This window comes from Panthera onca, chromosome D4, assembly GCF_046562875.1.
Source record: "Panthera onca isolate mPanOnc1 chromosome D4, mPanOnc1 haplotype 2, whole genome shotgun sequence".
NCBI lineage: Eukaryota > Metazoa > Chordata > Mammalia > Carnivora > Felidae > Panthera > Panthera onca.
Window position 1 is genome coordinate 17,727,739 of NC_138351.1, and position 23,547 is coordinate 17,751,285.

The 23,547-nt window shown below is 43.4% G+C and overlaps 2 protein-coding genes across 7 annotated transcripts in view; one reads left to right on the forward strand and one right to left on the reverse strand.

Annotated features, from left to right (window-relative positions):
- NMRK1 (nicotinamide riboside kinase 1) overlaps window positions 1–19,933 on the reverse strand; it is a 45,891-nt gene extending 25,958 nt beyond the window's left edge. For 4 of the 5 annotated variants that reach the window (XR_009603164.3, XR_013551849.2, XR_013551848.2 and 1 more), the window contains exons 1-8: window positions 19,820–19,933; window positions 16,483–16,546; window positions 10,539–10,629; window positions 10,203–10,251; window positions 4,020–4,167; window positions 3,857–3,928; window positions 2,688–2,821; window positions 313–396 (exon numbers count right to left, since the gene is read on the reverse strand). Coding sequence is in view for 2 of the 5 variants with exons in the window: in XM_060610045.3 (XP_060466028.1) it covers window positions 313–396; window positions 2,688–2,821; window positions 3,857–3,928; window positions 4,020–4,167; window positions 10,203–10,251; window positions 10,539–10,629; window positions 16,483–16,511 (607 nt within the window). In the remaining 3 variants the exon portion in view is untranslated. The remainder of the gene's footprint in view (window positions 1–312; window positions 397–2,687; window positions 2,822–3,856; window positions 3,929–4,019; window positions 4,168–10,202; window positions 10,252–10,538; window positions 10,630–16,482; window positions 16,547–19,819) is intronic. The other variant, XM_060610046.3, reaches the window with a different exon arrangement.
- The window catches only part of OSTF1 (osteoclast stimulating factor 1), a 56,896-nt gene continuing 53,168 nt past the window's right edge, over window positions 19,820–23,547 (forward strand). The window contains exon 1 of one of the 2 annotated variants that reach the window (XM_078436938.2): window positions 19,820–20,568. In XM_078436938.2, coding sequence (XP_078293064.2) covers window positions 19,926–20,568 — 643 coding nt within the window. In that variant the 5' untranslated portion in view covers window positions 19,820–19,925. The remainder of the gene's footprint in view (window positions 20,569–23,547) is intronic. The other variant, XM_060610044.3, reaches the window with a different exon arrangement.

Genomic DNA, 23,547 nt, shown 5'->3' on the forward strand with positions numbered 1-23,547 from the left:
CCAGCATTTTAACTTCACTCTGCTCAAAGGATAATTTCAGTCCCATTGAAATAACATCCATCTACTAAACAATTTAAACAACATAACATAAACATATTTTCACCCTTAAATAAAAAAAACCTTATAAACAAAATAATCAAGTCCCCAAGCCCATTCAGAGTCTCTGATTCTGAATTATCTTCAAAGCAATGAATATTATCATTCAAAGCAATGAATGATATAATCACTCCTATATTAGCATTCTGGTAAGCCACTCTTGGGTATAAAATGAACTATTTTCCTGGCTGTTCCTTCACCATCCATAATACTTACACTTTTGCTTTGCTAGTTCTTGTATTAGATCTTCATACACTTCTTTAAAGAGGTCCTCTTCAGATTTTGTTCCATCTAGGTAAACTGGGAAGGAGAAAGGAGGGCGGATCGGTTAGTACAGGATTCTTACTCTGGCACTTGACATCTCTTAAGAATACGAATAGGTTTGGGGTGCCTGGATGGCTCAGTCCATGAAGTGTCTGATACTTGGGTTCAGCTCAGGTCATGAGCTCATGGTTTCATGAGTTTGAGCCCGCATCTGGCTCTGCACTGAGTGTGTGGGGCCTGCTTGGGATTCTCTTTCTCTCTCTCTCTCTGTCTCTCTCTCTTTCTTTCTGCCCCTCCCCCACTCACACTGTCACTCTCTCAAAATAAATAAATAAACTTAAAAAAAAAAAAGAATACAAATAGGTTTAAACAAAGAATGCAGGGCCATAATGTAAAAAGAAATTAATAGTCATTAAAGAGAGAAATAGATTACAGTCAGGAACAATAAGTTAAAAAAAATTTGGTTTCAGAAATGCATGCTAGCAGATGTGAAAGTTATTTTTTGAAAAAGCAAGAGTTACGTGGTACTGTGCATGTGGCACTTTAGGAGCACTGCAGAGGTGTCTCCCCAAAAGAATCATTTAAGGGGGTGGTTCTCCAACCTACGTATGCATCAGGCTTGCCTATGAAGCTTCTTGAATCATGCAGGGGTCTGGGCTGTGCCACGTATGTACTGACTCAGAATTCTCCAGGCCCAGGAGATATTTTTACCCAAACTGGCATAGTTAATTTTGAAGAAAAAGTAGAAGCTATGTAGGTTAAAGGAAGGAAAGAACTCTTTAATCAGAAAACTGGAGGTAAGGGGCGCCTGGGTGGCTCAGTTGGTTAGGCGTCCGACTTTGGCTCAGGTCGTGATCTCACAGTTCACGAGTTTGAGCTTGGGCTCGGTGCTGACAGCTCAGAGCCTGGAGCCTGCTTCAGATTCTGTGCCTCCCTTTCTCTCTGTCTCTCCCCCGCTCACACTGTCTCTTTCTCTCAAAGATAGATAAACATTAACAAAAACAATTAAAAAAAAAAAAAAACTGGAGGTAAGAGATAAACTTGTCTGTTAAGAAAAGGATGCACAGTTTGGAAGGGCTAGAAGCTGGGAGGTCGGAACACTGCAGGGATGAGATTTTAGAGCAAGGCTGTCTGTGCCTTAGTCTTTAGGGGCCCTGAAGTATGTTTGGATTTTATACCAGAAAGCTGGAGACTCTGAAGGTATTTCAGCAAAGGGGGTGGGGGGCATGGTTAGAGTGGCATTTGAGATGGAGAGGGAGAGTGCCGCTCCGTATCTATTTTGTCACCCTGTTCTACTGAGCACACACGTCCAACATCACACCCTCTGCATCCACCCTCACATAGCCAGCGGAATCGCACTAAAACAAGAATTTGATATCAACTATATCCTTGTTTAAAATTGTTTTTTCAGTTTGCTCATTTTGAGAGAGAGAGCGAGTGCACGAGCAGGGGAGGGGCAGAGAGAGGAGAGAGAGAATCCGAAGCAGGCTCTGTGCCGTCAGCGCAAAGCCCCATGCGGGGCTTGAACCCACAAACCGTGAGATCGTGACCTGAGCTGAAGTCAAGAACAAGACACTGAGTCACCCAGGTGCCCCTACCATGTCTTTGTTTAAAACCTCTCTGTACAGGGCTTCCCACTTCTCCCAGGATAATGCCCCAAGTCCTTAACTGGCCTGGTAGAGTTTAGATCTTCCCTGTGTCTCCAGTATCACCTCTCTCTCAGTTTTCTCTACCAAAAATACACCAACCTTCTTTCAGGTGCTACTCGCTCCTTTGTGTCCCTGGTCTTTTCGAGTACTCTCTAGAGTGATCTGTCTACCGACCTATCTCCCTTTGTCCATTTAAACCCTTTAGAGTGTGGCTTAAGAGGCTTCTTCAAGGAAGCCTTCCCTGATTGCTGGGCCTTGGGCCGTCCCCCTGGAACTTGGTGGCACAGCACTTGGCATAGCTAGAGAGGACACGCTCGTGCAGCCAGGATCTTTAACGGCTGTTTCCTGGACAGAATGTTGGCTCTTACAAGTGGGGGCAGGTTTTGTCTTACTTCCCTTGACATCAGCAGGACACTGCCTTACACACAGAAGACATTCACTCAATATGAGTTTCATGAATGACCACCTAGAAGCTGACAGGCTTTGACGAGAGTTGAAGACCGAGAAACAGAAACCAGTAGCGCCTACTGTGGAAGCAGAGGAGCCCAGAGTGTTGTGGCTTAGAAGGATCCTTTATTATGTAATCCACGAGGAAAAAACCTCCTAACGTCCTTGCTCTTGTGGACTTAAAGGCAAAGACAAGTAAATGCCCTCTGTAGAGGGAGAAAAGGCGCTTACCAATCTCCCACGTGATCTTCTCCATTTCTCGTCTGTGCTTTAGATACATGGGCCACACGTGGCCATCAAAATACCCTGGGGTGTCTGGAGGCTCGTAGACTCTCGTACTATCAAAACACACAGGAAACTTTATACTGATGGAAACACACAATTGATAAACTAACAGTGGTCAGGATAATGGGAAAATCACTGAGACTTAATCTAAACAGGATTAAGAGCATACATACATTTTAGATTCAGTGCTACTTACAAAGACAATAAAATGGATTTACTTTCCGGGTTCCAAAAACATTATTTTTGTAATTCGCTACCATTCATAATTATTTGCCTACGCTTCAGTGCTTTATAAAAAAATCAAGGGCAAATATCAACATAAATAATGACAGAGGAACTGATATGTTGGATTAAGCTTTCAACTAACTGGTGTCCTTTGTGGTTATAGCAGAACAATGGTTCACAAATTTAAAATTATAATCAACATGGGACTGGCTCACTTGAAGATTTAGGACAGAGAAGTCAAATGGTTTGTCGAAAGGCCTTTTCTTGGAACAGTAATTTGCAGGGTGCCTGGGTAGCTCAGTCAGTTAAACGTCCGACTCTTGATTTCAGTTCAGGTCATGATCCCATGGTTGTGGGACTGAGCCCCACATGGGATTCTGCACTGACAGCTCGGAGCCTGCTTGGGATTCTCTCTCTCTCTCTCTCTCTCTCTCTCTCCTCTTCTGCTGCTCACGCCCTCTCTAAATAAATAAATAAATAAATGTATGTTAGAAAAATAATTTGCATTAGTCCAGGTGGATGAGCATTTATGTAACAAGGTTTTGCTCTTTATGTAGAAGAGATGAGGCATTGTTGACATATACACTGCTCAATAATGTTCTTTCCTTGTTTTTCCTACAATTTTGTCTTTTAAAAAATTAAAAAAATGTTTTTGCTTAAAAAATTTTGTTTTTTGTTGAAGTACAGTTGACACACACTAGTTTCAGGTGTGCAACACACGGATTCAACGTGCCTATATGTGACTCCATGGTCACCATGAGTTAGCTGCCATCTGTCACCATACAAGCTGTTCTAAATACGACCAACTCTATTCCCTATGCTGTACTTTTCATCCCCATGCATATTTTGTCTTTGGAATTCCAATCCACAAAGGTGATACCAAAACTCACCTCCTCCTCCTCTTACATTCTTCATACGGAATGGTCAGAAAGTAGCTTCTGTTCCATAGTGTGTCGAGGGGCCTAAAATAACAGCATATTTAGTTCGGAAGGTTTCCCTTCCCCCACCCCCCCACCATTCACTAAAGGTCAGTATAAGGTTGAGGATGCTTACTTATAATTAAAGAGAAGGAAGCCTTCGACGATCAATATGGGAATTTCCTCGGCACTTCCAGAGTCTGTTGATGCCAGGGATTGTCCTTGGCTTTCCATCCAGCAGGAAATGGTGGACATCATTTTTTCCATATTGAGCGCTTCAAGAACTTCAAGTAAATGTACAAAAATACATGAAATCAATACAACAAAAGTTTTATGATGTGGCTTTGTATGATGAGTATGTCTAGGGCTCTATAAATACATAAAATAATACTATTTCATTTACCTTTCAAAGTAGCTAATATTTTAGACAAATTTAAACTCTATTATTGACAAAGTGATATGTTTGAAATATTTAAAACAAATTTTTTAAATATTTATTTTTGAGAGAGAGAGAGAGAGAGAGAGAGAGTGAGCGAGTGCAAGCAGGGGAGGGGCAGAGGGAGAGGGAGACACAGAATCTGAAGCAGACTCCAGGCTCTGAGCTGTCAGTACAGAGCCCGGTGCGGGGCTCGAACCAATGAACCTGGAGATCATGACCTGAGCCAAAGTCAGACGCTCAACCGACTGAGCCACCCTGGTACCCCGAAACATTTTTAATATGTGAAATTTCAAATATATACAAAAGTAGAGTACGATGAATTCCCATGGCCCCATTACCAGCTTCGACAATCATAAACTCATGGCTAATCTTGCTTTATTTATAATGCCTGTTCCCCCTGTGACTACATAAAAGTTTAATATTTTTGATAACAAAGTATCTATAAATTAGTTTGAAAGATAAATGATATGCTGGGGAAAATACCTGCAATGTATTTCACAACATCTTTAATATATAAAGGGTTCTCATAGGCAAATAAGAGAAAAATCATTAAAAATTTTATAAAGGGACATGAATATGTCCTTTCCAAACTCTAAACTGCGTATACTTTTTGAGCTTACAATTATAATTCTGCAAAAGTATTCTACAACACTGATTCTCAAAGTATAGTACGTAGACCAACAGCATTGGTATCACTTGGGAATTTACCAGAATTGTAATTTCTGAGCCCTATTCTGGAACTACTGAATTGAGCCATCTGGACTTAGGTTTTTTAGTGGAAGATTTTAAAATTATCGATTAATTTATTTAATAGACATAGGACTCTTAGGATTTTCTCTTCTGTTATTAGCCTTGGTAACTCGCATTTTCCTAGGAAATTGTCAATTTCATTAAAGTTTTCTAATTTAGTTACACAGAACGTCCATAATATGCTCTTATCTTTTTAATGTCTGTAGGCTCTGTAGTGATACTACCTTTGTTGTTTTTGATATTTGTAATTTGTGCCTTCTCTTTTCTTTTTGATCCGTCTTGTCTAATCTGCTTAGGGATCAGATTCTTGAATTTGTAGGTTTATGTCTTATGCCAAATTTATGATGTTTTACTTCTTTAGCTTCTTTAGCACCACACTCTTTCTCTTTTCCTTCTGAGACTCCAATGATATGAATGTTAGAGCTTTTGTTATTGTCCCATATTTCTGGTAATTTCTTTTCAGTCCATTTTCTCTCTGTTGTTCAGATAAGAGTAATTTCTACTGTTCTGTCCTTAAATTCAGATTCTTTCCCCTGTCATATTTATTCTGCTCTTGAGCCCATTTGGTGAGTTTTAAAATTTCAGTTTACTGTATGTTGTCAATTTAAAAATTCCTATTTGATTTTTACCTCTTCTATTTCTTTACTGAGGCTGTCACATTTCTCACTTGATTCAAGAATGTTCACAGTTGCTAGCTGAAGCCTTTTTATGAATGCTGCTTTAAAATCCTTGTTAGATAATTCCAGCATCTGTGTAATCATGGAGTGGTTGTTGATTTCTTTTGTCATTCAAGTTGAGAGTTGCTTCGTTCTTGATGTAACGAATGAATTTCAGTCTCGTCCTGGAAGGTTAGGGTATTATGTTGTGAGGCTCTGGATCCTATTTGATCTTTTTTTTTTTAATAGGTAGTTACCCTGTTTAGGTGTGGTATGCAGGTTCAGGTGGGGATGGGTGGTCATCCCCCTGCTAAACCTCACCAACATGGAGTGGGGGCAGCCACGAGGGGAGACGCGGGTGTAGCTTCATTGTCGCTTGGGGAGGACAGACGTTCAGCTCTCAACTGCATCCTCCTGACAGTAGCTGACGCTCCTCGGGTGGGGACAGTGGAGTCTCACCACCTCCACCACCACCTCCCACCGCGTCATCCTGTCTCTGCTGTGGGTGGCTGTGGGAATCCAGCTCTCTGGCTCCAGTGATAGGACCCCGGTGGGGTCCTTGCCTTGCTGGTGCCGGATGGGTCCAGAAGTCTTGCTCGCTAGTCCCTGCTGACACCGTGAGGGGACGACGGTTTTTCCCTCTGTGTTTAGCTACAATAGGGTGGATATTATCAAAATGATACTCGATTTGAGTAGGCCATCCTTTTCCCGGTCCTTTGACTAGAGGGAACAGGTTTCTTGGGGCTTTTTTTGTCTGCACCTATTGATGATTCCATGTTTCACACCCTTCCAGTACCCCTTCCTGGATATATGACAGGTAAAAAGAAAACCCACAGAATCACAGTCATGCCCTTCCTCAAGTCCTGAAGGCCCTAGGCGTTTGGCTCCCTTCTTTTCATCTTCGAGTCTTCCTTTGTTTGTCATGTTCCATCGAGGATTTTCAATTATAAGGGGGAGGAAGAGCAAGGAATGGGGCCAATCCAACTTAGCTGCAACCAGAAATACCATTAGTTTTAATATATTTTCATTACTGTTCAGTTAAAAGGATCTTCTGATTTTCACTGCGATTTATTTTTTGGCCCACGGGATACACAGAAGTGCTTTGCTTCAGATGAAATGTGATGACGTCTGGAATTTACTTCAAAAAATATAGAAGGAGAAGGTAAGGGTACAGATGAAATATAAATTGGTCAAGAGTGCATCATTTAGAAGTTGAATCCATGAGAGTTCATTATACTTTTCTGCCAACTTTTGCATATGCTTAAATTTTTCCAGAATGAAAGGATACTGATTAATTTCTAAACGCTTGGGAGTTTTCTGCTTACTCTTTTGTTACTGATTTCTAATTCAGTTCTCTGTGATTAGAAGATACCTCTATATTACTTCAAGTTACTGAAATGTACTAGGAATCGCTCCATGCCCTTGCATACGCTCTCTATTTTAATTAATGTGCCCTGTATTCTTAAGAAAATCAAAATGTGTATTTTGCTGTGATTGGCTACGTGCTCCATATATGCTAGTTCAGTTAAGTTTGTTAATTGTGTGCTTCAAATCCGTTATACCCTTACAGTTTTTGTCTGCTTTTCCCACTAGTTACTGAAGAAGTTGTATTAAAAATCTCCCACAATTGGGGTGCATGGGTGGCTCAGTTGGTTAAGTGTCTGACGTTGGCTCAGGTCATGATCTCACGGTTGGTGGGTTCAAGCCCTGCACCCGGCTCTGTGCTGACAGCCCAGAGCCTGGAGCCTGCTTCAGATTCTGTGTCTCCCTTTCTCTCTCTGCCCCTCCCCCACTCACACACACACTCTCTCTCTCTCAAAATTAAATAAACTTTAAAAAAAAATTTTAAAAATCTCACAATAATTATAGATTTATGTATTTCCCCATTTAGTTTTGTCAGTTTTTGCTTAACATATTTTGAAGTTATGTTATGAGGTGCATACAAATTTTGGATTGTTTATCTTCCTGTTGAATTAACTTATTTATCTCTTTGTTTTTAGTAAGATATTAGTAACAGTATCTCTAGTGACACTCTTTGTGTTTACTTTGTCTGATATTAGTAGTTATACCAGATTTCTTTCAGTAGGCATTATTATTCACATGCATTATCTTTTTCTAGCCTTGTCTACTTTTCTTTGTCTTAATATTTAAATATATCTCTTGTAAGGAGCTTTTTTTATTTTTCTTTCAATCCAGCTTGACAATCTTTGTTGTATTTTAGTTCGATTAATTTAATGTAGCTACCAATATATTTGGCTTAAATCTATCATCTTACTCTCATTTTCTACTTTTCCATATCTTTTGACTTCTTTTAAGTTCTCTGTTTTTTACCTCTTCTGACTTATTTTGTATGTATCAACTACATTTTATTTTTTTTTAATTTTTTTTTTTTTTAACATTTATTTATTTTTGAGACAGAGAGAGACAGAGCATGAACGGGGGAGGGGCAGAGAGAGAGGGAGACACAGAATCGGAAGCAGGCTCCAGGCTCCGAGCCATCAGCCCAGAGCCCGACGCGGCGCTCGAACTCACGGACCACGAGATCGTGACCTGAGCTGAAGTCGGACGCTTAACCGACTGAGCCACCCAGGCGCCCCTGTATCAACTACATTTTAATGATTCTATCTATTTATAAACTTGATAGCTGTGTGTCTTTAAATTAGCCTTTTGGTGGTTATCATAAAGATTTCAACATTACCTTGATTTACTTTAAATTTGTGTACTTGCCTAAAAATTTCAGATTTTCCTTAAGATAGACTCCTGGAAGTGGGACACTTGACACGCGGCATGAATATATTAAGGGCTTTGGGACACGCGTTCAGTCTCCTTTCCAGAAAGCTTATGTCAGTTCATATTTCCATTTATGAAAGTTTTTGTTTTATGAAGCCTGTGCCATCACTAGATAATTATTTCTTTACAAATCTGTTCACCCTGGGGCACCTGGGTGGCTCAGTCAGTTAAGGATCTGACTCTTGGTTTTGGCTCAGGTCATGATGTCGGGGTTTGTGATATTGAGCCCCACGATGGGCTCCATGTTGAGAGCGTGGAGCCTGCTTGGGATTCTCTCTCCCCCTTCCTCTCTGCCCCTGTCCTGCTCATGTGCACGTGTGTGGACACGGGCTCTTCTCTCTTAAAATAAACACTGAAAAAAAATCTGCTTGCAAGATAAGTGGGAAAAAATCATTTACAACTCTTTGGCTACTTCTGAGGTTGACTTTTTATTGTATATTTATTAATCGAATAACCTTTTGCTTTTGTAAAAAGCTTATTTATATCCTTGGACATTTTTCAATTAGAATATTAGTGTTTTTCTTATCAGTTTATAAGAACTCATTCACATTAGAAATAATTCTTTGTCCGTTGTTGAAAATGGTTTTTCCTTGTTTAACTCTTACTTTTTAATAATCTTCCTTACAAACCTTCGGTGCGGGGGGGGGGGGGGGGGAGGAAATGAAAAAAAATATCCTGGCTACAGTTCAAGACACAAGAACAGGCAGCGAGTCAAGGATTTTGCTTCTCTTAAAACTATCATGTGTCTGTAAGAACTGATTACACAACATTTTTCCTCTAAGGTCGTCAAAGTTAAAAATAAAGAACACAGTTTATGGGTCTTTAAGAGAGTTGTTTCTGCTGCCAGCTTGCATAAACACTCAGTGATCATCTTGTTAGTTATCAAAGTTGATAAGACCATTAAATATAGTTTATTAGCATGACATTCTCTAGAGGAAAATAAATATTTTCTGACTTTATAATCCTTTGGCTTCAAAACAGTATTAGATTGGGCAAGGGAGCGAGGTGAATCCATCTAAAAAATATTCACTAACCTTTATGAGCAGTGGAAAGAAGAAACCAGCTGTCCGGTGCACCTTGGTCACTGGGAGGGAAGCCCACAGGATGAGCCTGGACTTTGTTCCAGGCAAGACTGCAGGGAGGGGGTGAGAGTAGAGCTATGTGTGCCCCCCCGGCAGGGATGAATATAGTACCAGCAAACATACCTTGTTCTAGCTTTAGAAAAAAAAAATCTATTGTTCCAATGTTTTCAGTTTTAAATATAAAACTGGGGAAAAAGGGTTTCATTTATTTATTTATTATTCAAAAAAATTTTTTTAATGTTTATTTATTTTTGAGAGACAGAGATAGAGCATGAGTCGGGGAGGGGCAGAGAGAGAGAGGGAGACACAGAATCCGAAGCAGGCTCCAGGCTCCGAGCTGTCAGCACAGAGCCTGATGCGGGGCTTGAACTCACGAACCACGAGACCATGACCTGAGCCGAAGTCAGACACTTCACCAGCTGAGCCACCCAGGTGCCCTGGGTTTCATTTATTTAAATAGTTGGACATAAATCAGAAACCTTTACAAAAGCATGTGTAGAGTATAGCAGTGTGCTTGAGCACGTTTCGAGACTGTCTTCACAGACAGAGGTTTGAAACAGAAAATGAACATTTGTGCATGTTTCACAAACTCATCTACTTACCGTCATACTGCAGAAATCCATTTGCGTCTGTCTCTATCTCAGACTCTGGCTGAAAAAATAACGAAGCACCCATCAAAACTGTGCAGTGCAGAAATAATACAATTATAGAATGAAGAGGCGATAAACTTTTAGTAAACGCTTTGCATGAGGAGGATAAATAAAATCAGAGCCGCAACAATAAGTAATGCCATCTAGTGGATCAGTGACATTACTGCATGGAACCTGCCTTCACTACAAAAGCTGTATCGTTCAGCAAAGGCTTTCTGGACGTAATTTAATCAACCGGCTACTAGGATTTTGTTGTGTTAAATGAATTACCTGAGAAGTTTTAGATACCTTAAAGAAATCATCCTGAGATACGATACTGCAGTTTGGGAGGTGTTTCTGCAAATTCTTAGCCAGTGTTGTCTTCCCGCCATTTGTCACACTGAACAAAAAAAAAAGGAAAAGAAAAAAAAATCAAAAATACCAAGAAGGAAGATGCATTTAATATAAACCATCTTAAAGTGATCTTTAAAAAAAAAGGATATTTAAAACAATACGTATGGGATGCCTGGCTGGCTCAGTCGTAAGAGCATGTGACTCTTGACCCTGGGGTCATGAGTTCGAGACCCACACTGGGTGTAGAGATTACTTAATAAATAATTTAAAAAATAAATAAGGTAAAATAAAACAACATCCAATGTCTAAAAGAAATTATTGGGGCACCTGGGTGACTCAGTTGGTTGGGCATCGGACTTCAGCTGAGGACATGATCTCACGGTCTATGAGTTCAAGCCCCACATCGGGCTTTGTGCTGACGGCTCAGAGCCTGGAGCCTGCTTTGGATTCTGTGCCTCCCTCTCTCTCTGCCCTTCCCCTGCTCATACTCTGTCTCTCTCTCTCTCAAAAATAAATAAACATAAATGAGAAATTATTTCTTTCATAGATATGTTGGCAAAACCATAGCCCTAAGTAGATCTACCATAATAAATGATAAGAAATATACTGGAAAGGATGGAGGAGAAAGGAAACTAAATACTGGGCAAGTGAACTGGGTAATACTAAGGCTTAAAAATATAGCTACTATGTGGGAAGCAAAAGAATGTTCTGTGTGTACTGAAACATTCACAGGGTTCATATGCAAAACCATAGAATATGAGCAGCACTTTTGGTTCAAGTGTATAAAATTGCAGGTGGGTCTGGGGCGCCTGGGTGGCGCAGTCGGTTAAGCGTCCAACTTCAGCCAGGTCACGATCTCGCGGTCCGTGAGTTCGAGCCCCGCGTCAGGCTCTGGGCTGATGGCTCGGAGCCTGGAGCCTGCTTCCGATTCTGTGTCTCCCTCTCTCTCTGCCCCTCCCCCGTTCATGCTCCGTCTCTCTCTGTCCCAAAAATAAATAAAAAACGTTGAAAAAAAAATTTAAAAAAAAAAAATTGCAGGCGGGTCATTGTGATTTTGTTTCCATGTATCGTAGAGAAAAATGGAGGATGGGCTTATTACAAGCACTTAGCACACAACCACAGCTCTGCTGTGCTGCCTCCTTTCTCCTTAACCTCTCTCCGCTTTGGGGACAGGTGGGAGAACCCAACGAAGCGTATCACATGCAGTCATCAAGGCTGGACTGTGACATCAAGGAGAATGGGGACCCTGACTAACTGCTCCGTGTGTCTACTTTTCCAGCATCTAATGCCACACACAGCGCTTCTCTAGTCATTTGGTCAGAGCTTTTCTCAACCTGGGGCTGACGTTTCTGAGGGTCTGTGGACAGACTAATAGACTTTGTGAACTTGAATGGGAAAGAGATTACATCTTTATTCTCACTATATTCTAACAGAACCTTAGCTTCCCCTTTAATTATGAATATAAGTAACAAACATCAGTAGTCTTTACAGTACCTGTGACTTTGTCACCAATAGAAATCATAGATATTTTCATATTATGGTACAGTTGGGGCAGATATCTTGAAGCATCATCGACAGTCATCATTATTTCAAATTTATGGCAGTTTTCAGACCTACCGCTGGATACTGTTATCTAATAAGTTAGTAAAGAAATGTATACATCACAATGCTACAATTTGTTTTGAAAATATTTTTATAACTGTATTTCAATATAACTGGTTTTTCCTCTGTATTCCTATGTTTTACTTTGTGCATTTAAAACCATTCCTCTAGGGGCGCCTGGGTGGCTCAGTTGGTTGAGTGTCTGACTCTGGATAAGGGCTCAGGTCATGATCCTAGAGTTGTGAGATTGAGTCCTGCACGGGCTCCGCGCTGAGTGTAAAGCCTGCTTAAGGCTCTCTCCCTCTCCCCCCTCCCCTCCTGGTATTCTGTCTCTTCTAAAAACAAAACAACAGAAAACAACAACAAACAAAACGTAACGTTACTTGAGGCAGCTCTTTCTGTTCACAGGTCCTGTTCCCATGCTACAATAAAACCACTTGGTTTCTCGGAAAACAAACAACAAAATATTATATTAAGTCAAGGCTTCATCATACGACCAAATGTCCACACTACAAAGACTCTCTTTTGTTGTTTAAATGTTCATTTGTTTTTGAGAGAGAGAGAGTGTGTGTGTGTGTGTGCACGCTCAAGTGAGGAAGGGGCAGAGAGAGAAGGGGGGGGACAGAGGATCCAAAGCAGGCTCTGTGGCGTCAGCGGGACTGAACTCATGAGCCATGAGATCATGACCTGAGCCAAAGTAGGACGCTTCACCAACTGAGCCACCCAGGTGCCCTGATGGTACGAAAAACTCTTAACTGCACATTTATTTGCGAGAACCTGTGCTTAATCCCAGTTGAAAGAGTACAATATATTTAAAATCTAGAAAAGAAACTAACATTAATTCACCAAAATTGTTTATTGGATTTATTCAATATCACCTATATAACATACCTACAAAGTACAAGAAATAGGATTCAAGTTTTTCCAATTAACCTTAGAATATATAATTGGGTAGGATATGGGTGATCTTCTTGAAAAGACGGGAAAGTGGGGTGGGGTGTTACTTTTTGCCTTCAGAAAATACTGGTACAATTTTTTTTTTTCCCTTTTAACAAAAAAGGCCAAAATCCATGTTGAGTTTATATAGTCCAGATTCTGAACTTTGGTTTAAAATAGAGAGTAAACAGGGATAACTTATTATAGTATAAGCAACCTGGTTAGAAAATGTGTCATATTCTAGACTTATCCCTTTCAGATGATACAGTCAAACCGACAGTAATTAGATCCCTTCTCATTGAGTTAGCTGGAGACAATGAAGAACAGGTACTCCGGTTTTGTAGACTTGGAGGAGAGAGACCAGGCAGAAGGCAGTCCAGGTGAGACAGATTTGGGAAAGGGAATTTAACAAGAATTTAACAAGTCGGAATTGAACAAGCTCAAGTCTAAGATTTACACTTGGAATCCTGCTCGGGTGACAGCTTAAGACTAACTCTTCCCTTTCAGCATGCTCAGAACCACTAGGCGCCAAGCTCACAACCACCTCACGTACATTCCAACCTCAGGGCAAGAGTGTCCCGACAGGTGCATGCTTTATCCTAGGATATGGGGAAGGAAAACGACTACCTACTCGGAGCCACTTCCGTCTTTGTTCATAACACCCAAATAAATGCACAAGTCCTGGTCCATTTGTTTTTTTGTTACACAGCCAAGAGACAAGAGGGTTAAGTATATTTGGAATATGACAGAGTGCTAAGGAAGAGTTAAAAAGGGTATCTGTAGGTACTTAAACAAGAGGAAATCCATTCTGTAGCAGGTATATATTAATATTTCCGTTTTAATTTTTTTTAACGTTTTATTTATTTTTGAGACAGAGAGAGACAGAGCATGAACGGGGGAGGGGCAAAGAGAGAGGGAGACACAGAATCGGAAGCAGGCTCCAGGCTCTGAGCCATCAGCCCAGAGCCCGACACGGGGCTCGAACTCACGGACCGCGAGATCGTGACCTGAGCTGAAGTCGGACGCTTAACCGACTGAGCCACCCAGGCGCCCCAAAATTTCCATTTTAAAGTTGAGGAACCTAAGGATTGAAAAACCGTATACTCATAAAGCTTGCCCAAGATAACAGCTAGCAAGTAATAGCATACAAAGTCTAACTCCAAGGCCCATGGAGTTATATATATTTTTTTAATTTTATTTTTTAAAATTTACATCCAAATTAGTTAGCATATACTGCAACAATGACTTCAGGAGTAGATTCCTTAGTGCCCCTTACCCATTTAGCCCATTCCCCCTCCCACAACCCCTCCAGTAACCCTCAGTTTGTTCTCCACATTTATGAGTCTCTTCTGTTTTGTCCCCCTCCCTGTTTTTATATTATTTTTGTTTCCCTTCCCTTATGTTCATCTGTTTTGTCTCTTAAAGTCCTCATATGAGTAAAGTCATACGATATTTGTCTTTCTCTGACTAATATCACTTAGCATAATACCCTTCAGTTCTACCCACGTAGTTGTCTATGGATGAATGGATAAAGAAGATGTAGTATATATATACAATGGAGTATTACTTGGCAATCAAAAAGAATGAAATCTTGCCATTTGCAACTACATGGATGGAACTGGAGGGTATTATGCTAAGTGAAATTAGTCAGTTGGAGTTATATTTTTTAACATCACATTTTTTAACATGAAAATCTGATAAAGATTATATACCCCTTCCCCGGAAAAGTGAATATCATCACACATGCATTACATTTCCAGGATCTTGACTGACTCTTGAACCCTTTGGAATCCCCACTATTCCTGGAAGTCTTAACGTAATGATTATTTCATAGGGTAGCAAGTGGTAAGTATACAAGAAAGATCCAACACTGAGTCTAGAGGAAGGAAGAAAGGTAGGAGCAGAGGTCGCTGCAGCCGAGTCTGGCAGGTGCTTCGTGGAAGCAGCACTAAAATGAAATGTTGGCACTTGCTGAGGAAGAGAGAGTAAAGAGGAGGCTTTCTTAGGGAGGTGTGGGCAGCACCCAGTGCATGTGGCAAGAAAGCCCGAGGCAGATATTGAGAAGAAGGGAATACGTAGAATGCAAGTTGGACTCGATGCTAGAGTAGACTGGGCAGCTGCCTCCCCAGGTGCACCCCTGCTTCCGAGGCCTGGTGTGGACTGACCCCGCTCTCAACTCCAGGGCAGGGTCCCGCTGGCCTCAGCTCATCAAGGCAGGTCCATCCCTTTGGCCACAGTGACTGTGTGCACGGGGTAGAGCTAGTGCCGTCAAAGGGAAAACCGTGACTTACAGGGAGAAAGGCAGGCTAAGAAGAACAAAGTCTCAGGACCTACTGGTCCTTGTGACCAAAACATGGAGCCAAGTCTAGGACGAATCCAAGTGGAGGAAGACACAAAGAGACGGCAAGAAACAAGTCTTTGGGGATACCACAGAGCTCCCGGATCAAACCTCTCCTACAGCCTACCTGTCCCTGAAGCTAATGCATTTCTTTTATTACGTATGGAATGGTCTTCATGCACCAGGATACTCAGATTACATTCTGGGTGACTGATAACCACTGACTATTGTTCACTAAGCGAGAGAATAATCAAAACTTTTTTGCAAGACGATTCAACTGGCAGAGAGGTATGGAGAAAAGGTTAAGGGGGGGAGGGACTGGAATTTGGGAAAGAGGGTCTGAATTAGGATGATGGCAGTGAGCGCAGAAGGGAAGGCATGGACAAGAGAAGCCATGCAGAGAAAAACCGGAACTCTGGTTCTGGTTAGATGGGAGCCAGACAAGGCAGAGTTCTGCCACTGGATTCATCCCCTTTGACTTCTGATTACTTACCACAGTAATGTAATACAGTAACACAGTGATCTCCCCCAAATCACAAACTTCTAATTTTAATAGTCTCAAGTATTTCATTAATTGGACCATGCACAATGTGAATGTACCCAGAAGAAAGATGAACATAAAACAGTAGCAAAACAAATAATGTCCCTTGCTGTCTTATTTGCATGCACACCTCTGGTACCAGAGAGACTGGGCGACCATATAATTTAGGGCACTTTTGAGAGGGAGAGGGGCACACAGCTAATAATTATGCCAGGGCAATAAGGACATAGGATAAAAAGGCATCTGATGTTAACTCCAGAAAAGAAATGGTAAAACAGGCAGATTTTGATTACTGAGGGTCCTGTTTCTCTGTTTGTAAGAGACTCTCTCATCTCCTGCTGCCATTTATAAAACAGCCAGTGGCCTGTTCCTTTCTTCAGGATTCAGGAATCCTGACTCCTCCTTCCCCACCACGTCTACAGGAAAACACGCTTTGGACATCCTGAGTACGTCCACTGGCTGTTTGTAGCAAAATTACTCACCCACTGATTCCCACGACAAATGTTTTCATAATTAGCTTTGAAAATCACGTCTTCGTAAAATTTCCTAAAAATTAAAAAAAAAAAATTTGAACGTGTATCACTTGGATATCTAAAGAAATAAGAGTCCTAAATTAGGAGAGCCAGCTGAGGGGGAAGGATGACCATGACCTCTGGGGAACCCCACCCTGGATTATCCACATTCAGGAGAAGAGCTTCAACTCGTACCAGCTTCTCTGTCAGACTCACAACGGCTGGCATGTGCTCCAGGCTTATAGGCCAGAGTCTCAGAGACCACACACGACAGAGGTTCATAACTCTGAAACTCAGTTTTAAGATTCAATCACCTGGAGATGACCCGTTTATTTCCCCAGTGGCAGGGAACCCACAGAGCTGGGGGGAAACGTCACTGCTGGCCAGAGGCAAAAGAAAGTGAATTCCCTTTAAGGGTACTATTTCCTCACTCAAAAATCAAAGTCCAGGGCCAGGTAGACACACTTTTTCAGAAAATGGCCAGGTAGTAAATATTTGAGCCTTTGGGAGGCAAGAGGCAAACTCAAAGTTATTATGAAGGTACTTCTACAACAAGAGAGAAAACAAGTTTGCATAACGGTTTTTTTTGACGGAAGTCAAAACGTAATAATGGAGTACAGTTTTGTTGTTGTAATACACATCTACTAACGAGAAGAATGGAATTCCTTTCTTACTGGGATAACATCTCTCTTGCTGGATTTCAAAGTTAGCGTTCCTAATCAGAAAACTGACTGCAAATGTTCAAGCCTAGGGCCAGGTTTTAGCCACAGGCCATTGTTTGTTGACCCCTCGTCTAGTGGGTGGAGGGCAGTTTCACACAAGGCCCCCTAAGGTTCAGTAAAGCAGTCCTATGGATATTCTAATGGAGTGTTTTCACCTCTTTACGTGAAAAGGAGGCGCAGCTGCAGGGAATCTCACAATAGTGCTTCCTGAGGGTTGCCTGAACTAATGCTGCTCTTTATTCTGGACTGGTCTGGTGGGGTGATCAGGGAGCTAATCTGGGCCACTGGGGTGAGTGGCCACGGAGCTGGAGACCCCCCAGCAGCCCTCCCAATTCCCATCCCTGATCTGTGTCCAAGCGACTTATTTTCTTTCTTCTTTCCAAGCTGCTAAAAAGCACTTTATTACCAAGAGCAAAGAAAGGATGCCCATATGTGCTGGCTTAATTGTGAGGCTCTCATGCATAATAGATGTCATTTTTATTGATGTATTATTAATGGCTGTGAACACTGAGTGGCAAGGGCTCCTGGTCCCCCTGCTTCATGCCACAGCTGTGCATACACATGAGGATATTGGATCAATTACACAGCATGCAAAGAACAAGTGTGGCTGTGGCACTGGAGAGACGCTTGAGGGGATTATTTGGGTGGCAACGAGCAATTCAGAAATAAGGAGTGAGAGTCAAGAACGTACCTGTAAAATTGCTTGGGCTCAGGAGGGAATTCCCACAGTCAAATGCAAGTTTTTATCAAAACAGGAGTCCTTAATTCGATGGTAGTCAGCAGTCTCAGACTGCCCAAGACTGTTTGGGTAAATGTTGGCTACAATTTAGTAGCACCGATCACGTGACCATGTGCTGAGAGGGGTGGGGAACTTCGAGAAGCCAAAGCAAGACAGGTGCTGGGGTGAGGGTGGGCCCAGCAATACCAGAAGTCATTTATTTCTAAAACCGCACTGGATGCACAGGGCAGCACCCAGGTGAACTCCAAGTGCAGGGCTGGAACCGTCCGCCTCCACACTTTGTGTTATTACACTGCCTGCTGCCCACTTTGAGAACTATTTTAAAATCACACTTAAAAGCCAGCAATCAAGACTTGCCCCACTCCAAATATATGGAGTAGCAGACCCCATGAGGCGAAAACCGGCTTGATCAACTACAAACTAAATCACGGGCTGTCCCTGGACAGACAACCCCTATTTGATCTGGGGCATCTGATTCCCTGGACTATTATACCACCTCCAATTTCGTGAGCTATTTATGTATTTTATTTTCTCAGCACAAAGTTTTCCTCAACAGCAGAGTCATTTACATGGGGGGCGGGGGGGGGGGGGGGAGAAACTAAAATAGCCCAGAGCAAACCCAAAATGAGTATTTTAATTTCCTCTGATACCTTTTTTACCCTAAGTAAGATAGGATGCTGAATCCTTTTTTCACTACTTGTATGTGCTTATTCCGTGTATTCCACTACTAACCGAGGTACATTTTGGCCTCTAAACTGCAAAACAGTCAGAAGCGGTATGTGCAGAAATCAGCAGGTTATAAGGAAGAGAGCAACTCTCAAATACACATAACGAAATGTACCTCTCAGGGCATCTAAAGAACAGTCGGATATTTTGAAACCGGTGACATGTTTCAGGACTTCTCACTTAGTTGTTTTGTTCAGCAGATATTTTGATTATCTTCTCCCACACAACAGGGAAGTCTTTTCCTACTATTGTTTAAACTTTGCTCCCTTTTAGTAAACAGAATTTCCGAATACTCAGCCCAGGCCCCTCTCCCTTGGAATCACTTTTATCTTTCACTAACCCCCAGCAGAAACTTTCAAGCTTCCCTTTACATAGACCCTCCTGTAAAGTTTTTTCTTTTAGGTTTTTTTTTTTTTCCCTTCCCTTAAAGATACAACTGATTTTATTACATAGACTGTGTGCTATTTTGAACTGAACGCACACTTGTATTTCTTGTATGCTCTGGCCCTTGCCTCCCACTGGAGATTCAATCTGCTAGGTGAGGGGTCGGCGAAGTTCTGTGAAGTGCAGACAGTCATTGTTTTCGGCTTTGGGGACAGCAGCTCAGCTCTGCTGTGGCGGAGAAGCCAAATGAGTGTGGCTGTGTTCTAGCAAAACTTTATGGACACCGAAATGTGAATTTCTTATAACTTTCACGTGCCACAAAAATCTTCTTTTGATTTCTTTTCAGCCTTTTTAAAATGGTAAAAATCATTCTCAGTTAGCAGGCCGTACAATAATAGGTGGCAGGCGGGTCGTGGTGAGTCCACCACAATACTCGTGGAATAAAAGGCTGTCTCCTCTCGTGGGGATCAAGAGCTGGCCCTGTCCCTGGTGACTTCACAACCCTACCACCTCTTGGTTGTCTCTTACTAAGGATTATTATGGGCCGTTAAAGCACCACGCCACCACGGACACATCCTCCTCGGCAGGCCATCTAGCAGCCCGTTTGGGGTGCTGAAGAGTCCCAACGAGGCTCGAAAGACGCAACCAGGTTCGGGGTCCAGCACAGCCACACGTCGGGAAGACCTTCAGGCCTCGGCGACGCTGCCCAGCGCGGCCGGGTCGCGCAGATACTCACCGGCGCCAGTTCGAGTCTTCCCAAGCAAAGCTGCACAGGCGCTGGCCGAATGCGCGCCTGTCGCTGACCCGCCGCAACCCCCAAAGCTCGCTAGCGGAGAGGCCCAATGCCCCTCCTTCCGCGCTCCTACCCGGTAGGAGGCGGCCCAGGTAGCAGCCGCCAACCGAGGGCTCCGTCCCACTCGGGCCGGACGCGGCGCCGGCTCCAGCCCCGGCGGGGCGGGGCGGGGCGGGGCGGGGCGGGACTCCGGCCACCCGGGCCACGCGCGCGCGTGCGCCCCCGCAAGGTCCGGCCCTTTCTCATCGGGGGCGCGCGCAGCCCGGCCAGCCCCGGCGCGAGCCTGCGGCGCCCTCCCTCGGCTTCGGCTCGTTCCGCCGCCGCCCGCGCCGCCGCGCGCGCCGCCCGCGCTCCCGCCGCGCCGGAGCTGCCAGCCCGGGAGCCAATTAGCGCTCGGAGGCCAGACGGCTGCCACTTCCTCGTCGCCCGGCCGCGCGCTCGGGAGGCTCGGGCGGCCGCGGGGCGGGGCGGGGCACGGCGCCGAGCGGCTCTGACTGCGTTCGCTAGTCCGACGGCCAAGGGTGGGCGCAGGTCCCTGAAGGCGTACCGCCGCACAGCAGACAAAAAGAAACTTTGGGGCCCCCGGCGTGCCGGCTGGCGGGGCGTTCGGTTGGCTTTTCGTGCTTGGTCTCGAGGCCCCGCCGCTCCAGGAAGCGCGATGTCGAAGCCGCCACCCAAACCGGTCAAACCAGGTAAGGGAGCTGCTCGCGGGGTCCCCTGGCCGCCTTGGTGCCCTGCGCTTCCTCTGCCACTTGGCAGGGCAGACCACGCACGTACCCGGCCTGGAGCCTCGCTCTCGGGAGCCGACCCACCGGGATGCGTCGCTTTGTTGCGTTCGCAGCGGGGAGGGAAGCGTTTTGGACAGCAAGAGGATTTCCAGGATTAAATTTTTTTTTTTTTCTTTTAGAGAGGAGTCGCCCTCGATTTTGCGACATTATCATTCGCTGCAACTTTCTAGTGGGTGTGATGGCTACTTCCCATTGAAGCTTCACCAGAAGACAGGGATCTTGCCCCTCTTAAAGAAATACATATATGTATCTATGCCTTGCAATGGTCTTTTAGCCACTTCCTCCTTTTTTTCAGTGTGTGTCACTGTCAAGTTAGAGTTCTTGACCGGCCAGAGCGAACGGGAAGTGCTCTGCTTGCAGGGTGGGGTGGGTGAGCGAGTGTCCTTTGGGACTTTTGAGAGGAGCCGCTTTTGAAACTGACCTCGGGATCTTGGGGAAAGCATTTAGAAAACTCTGTACTCTAGCTCGTGGCGAGGAGAATCTAGGCTGCGGCAGAGTAATCTCGGCTGTTGCAGTTCGGGAGTGTCTCTTTATCGTGCTGTACAAGTCCACTGCCTCCGCTCCCCCAATGAATTTGCGGGGCTTAAGCTGGAGAGGGTGAGATTACTAAATTCCTCCAAGCAGTGTTCTTGGCCTACAGTCCCTGTTCATTTTTGATTCTATTCTTAGAATATTTTCTATGATATGGAGAAAGGAGAATGTGAAAGGGGCTGACGTATTTCAATTCAGTACTGTAACAAACTCGTGCATTCATTTGGTGAGTAATTACGGGAAACGTAGGAAATGGAAGATAAATGGCCCTGACACACTCTCGGGTTGTTTCTTTCAGTCTCCTGGAAGTTCAGTATCGCAGGAGCTGAAATGTGTCCTTTCACATCAAATTTAGAAGTAACCTTGGTTGCAAGTACTACACCTTTCATGATTATCTAGTTTTCTTTCTTTGCCATCATACTGTGGCAGTTTCAAGTCATTTTATTTGAAAATTATGTACAGACTCATATCTGTGACAGTCATTCACCGAGGACTTAAATTTTTTGGTGGACTGGGTGTGAAGGAAGTTGCTGGGACTTTGGCTTTGCTGTGAGCAAAGATGGGGCGGGGCTAGTGCTGGGTTCTGTGTTTCTTCATAAGTGGAATCTGATGAGGAGTTTGCATTTTAAGAGCACGTGTAGGAGGTAAAATCAGATGTAAATCAGGACCTCAAGTATCCAACAAAGCCTTGTTGTTCTTCTTTGATCGCCGAACAAAGTACTTTATTTTAAAGAATGTCCTGAGAAGTCCATGAGCTTTTTCATTTCTCTAGACCTTCAAGTGATGTCTGTGCTGCAGCTGGGAAAGCATTGACTGCGATGTCCAAGGGTGTGCATGAGTAGTCGGGCATAGTCAGGTTTGATGGAAGGATCCCACTGTTACCGTTGGGGATACACTCCCACAAACTGTTTTGTTGTTGGACATTGCTGCATTCTCCTTCTCTTCAGCAAATCAGAAAGCAAATGTTTGAAAGAGCTTTGACTCCACACTGATTTTTAAATGAGATCCGAACTCAAGGTGACCACAGAAATCAGTTTGTGAGTTTACTCATTTACAGTGAGACATTCTACTTTCAATCAGAGTTGAGACATCGCATGGCCTGGCTTAATGGAAAACAAAACTGTCCTGTCCCATTAGAGTAGTGGCACGCACGTACTGAGTGCCAGGCACTGATCTAATCACTTTACATGTATTAACTCATTTACTTCTCACAACAACCCTGTTGGGTCAGTGCCATTATTGTTCCCATTGCACAGGCGAGGAAATTAAGGCAAGGCACAGAGAGGTTAAGTAACTTGCCCAAGGTCAGTAGCCGGTAGAGCGGAGCAGGCAGGATTAGTACTGAGGTCCCTCTGGTTTCAGAATCTGCGTTTCTTACTCATAATGCTGTTCTGCCTTAACATCACCATGCACCATTCGCATTCATGGTCTTGTGTATGTTAGAGCTGGTGGGTGGGAGTGGAAAGGAAAGTGTCTCTGGTCCTCAGTCAGATTTTCAGATCACAGATGGCATATAAAGGTCACCCCCTGGCCAACAGCAGTGAGGAGAGTGGTGTTGAGCTCTACACTCTTATCCTGCACGCAAGATGCATGGGTGAAAAATGTCTGGAGCAGCTTGAAATTAGGGGTGGGGGGGGTGCATTTAATTTTTGGCTTCTTGATTTGTTTATACCCTGCCTCATCCCAGCTGTTAAGAAAGCAAGAAAGGGCCATGTAGAAGGAGGGAAGAAGAATAAGAGGAAACCAGAGGAAAGGTTAGCTTACAGACATGCATGTCCCAAGGTCCTCCCGGGTTTCTAAAAGATGGCTATAGATTTGGCTCTCAGCTTCCGGCATAAAGATAAAAGATCAATTATAAGATTCCTACTCATCATAAAATTAAAATGTATTACTTGCTCTGAGGAGAGTTACTTTAATGACCCTGAGATCTGAGATCAACTTCCCATGGGTTCTTTCAAAGTGTTGGAGTGAACCGGACATCTCTGTAAGATGGTCTCTATCACGGTAGTAGTCCCTGTAGCTTCCTGCAGAGCAAGACCCCAGCAAAACAGCATGGTTCAAGTCCACACGCAGTGCCAAAAGGAGGGGAGCTAGGTGAGGGAGCACACAGGCCTTCATGGAAGATTTCAGTAGCAAGAGACATTAAGCTATAATGTCAGTAATATACCTATTGGGATGATTGGCATATGTCCCATAAGGGGACCATTTTCTTTTGTACCTTCCTGGGGTTACACCAGAGTGTGGGTTTGCAGCCACATCCAAAATTCATTTGCTAAACATTTCTTAATATATGCAGCTAATCTTTTAGGCCTCGTGCTAGATATTGGGGTTCCAAGGAACGATAAAATAGGG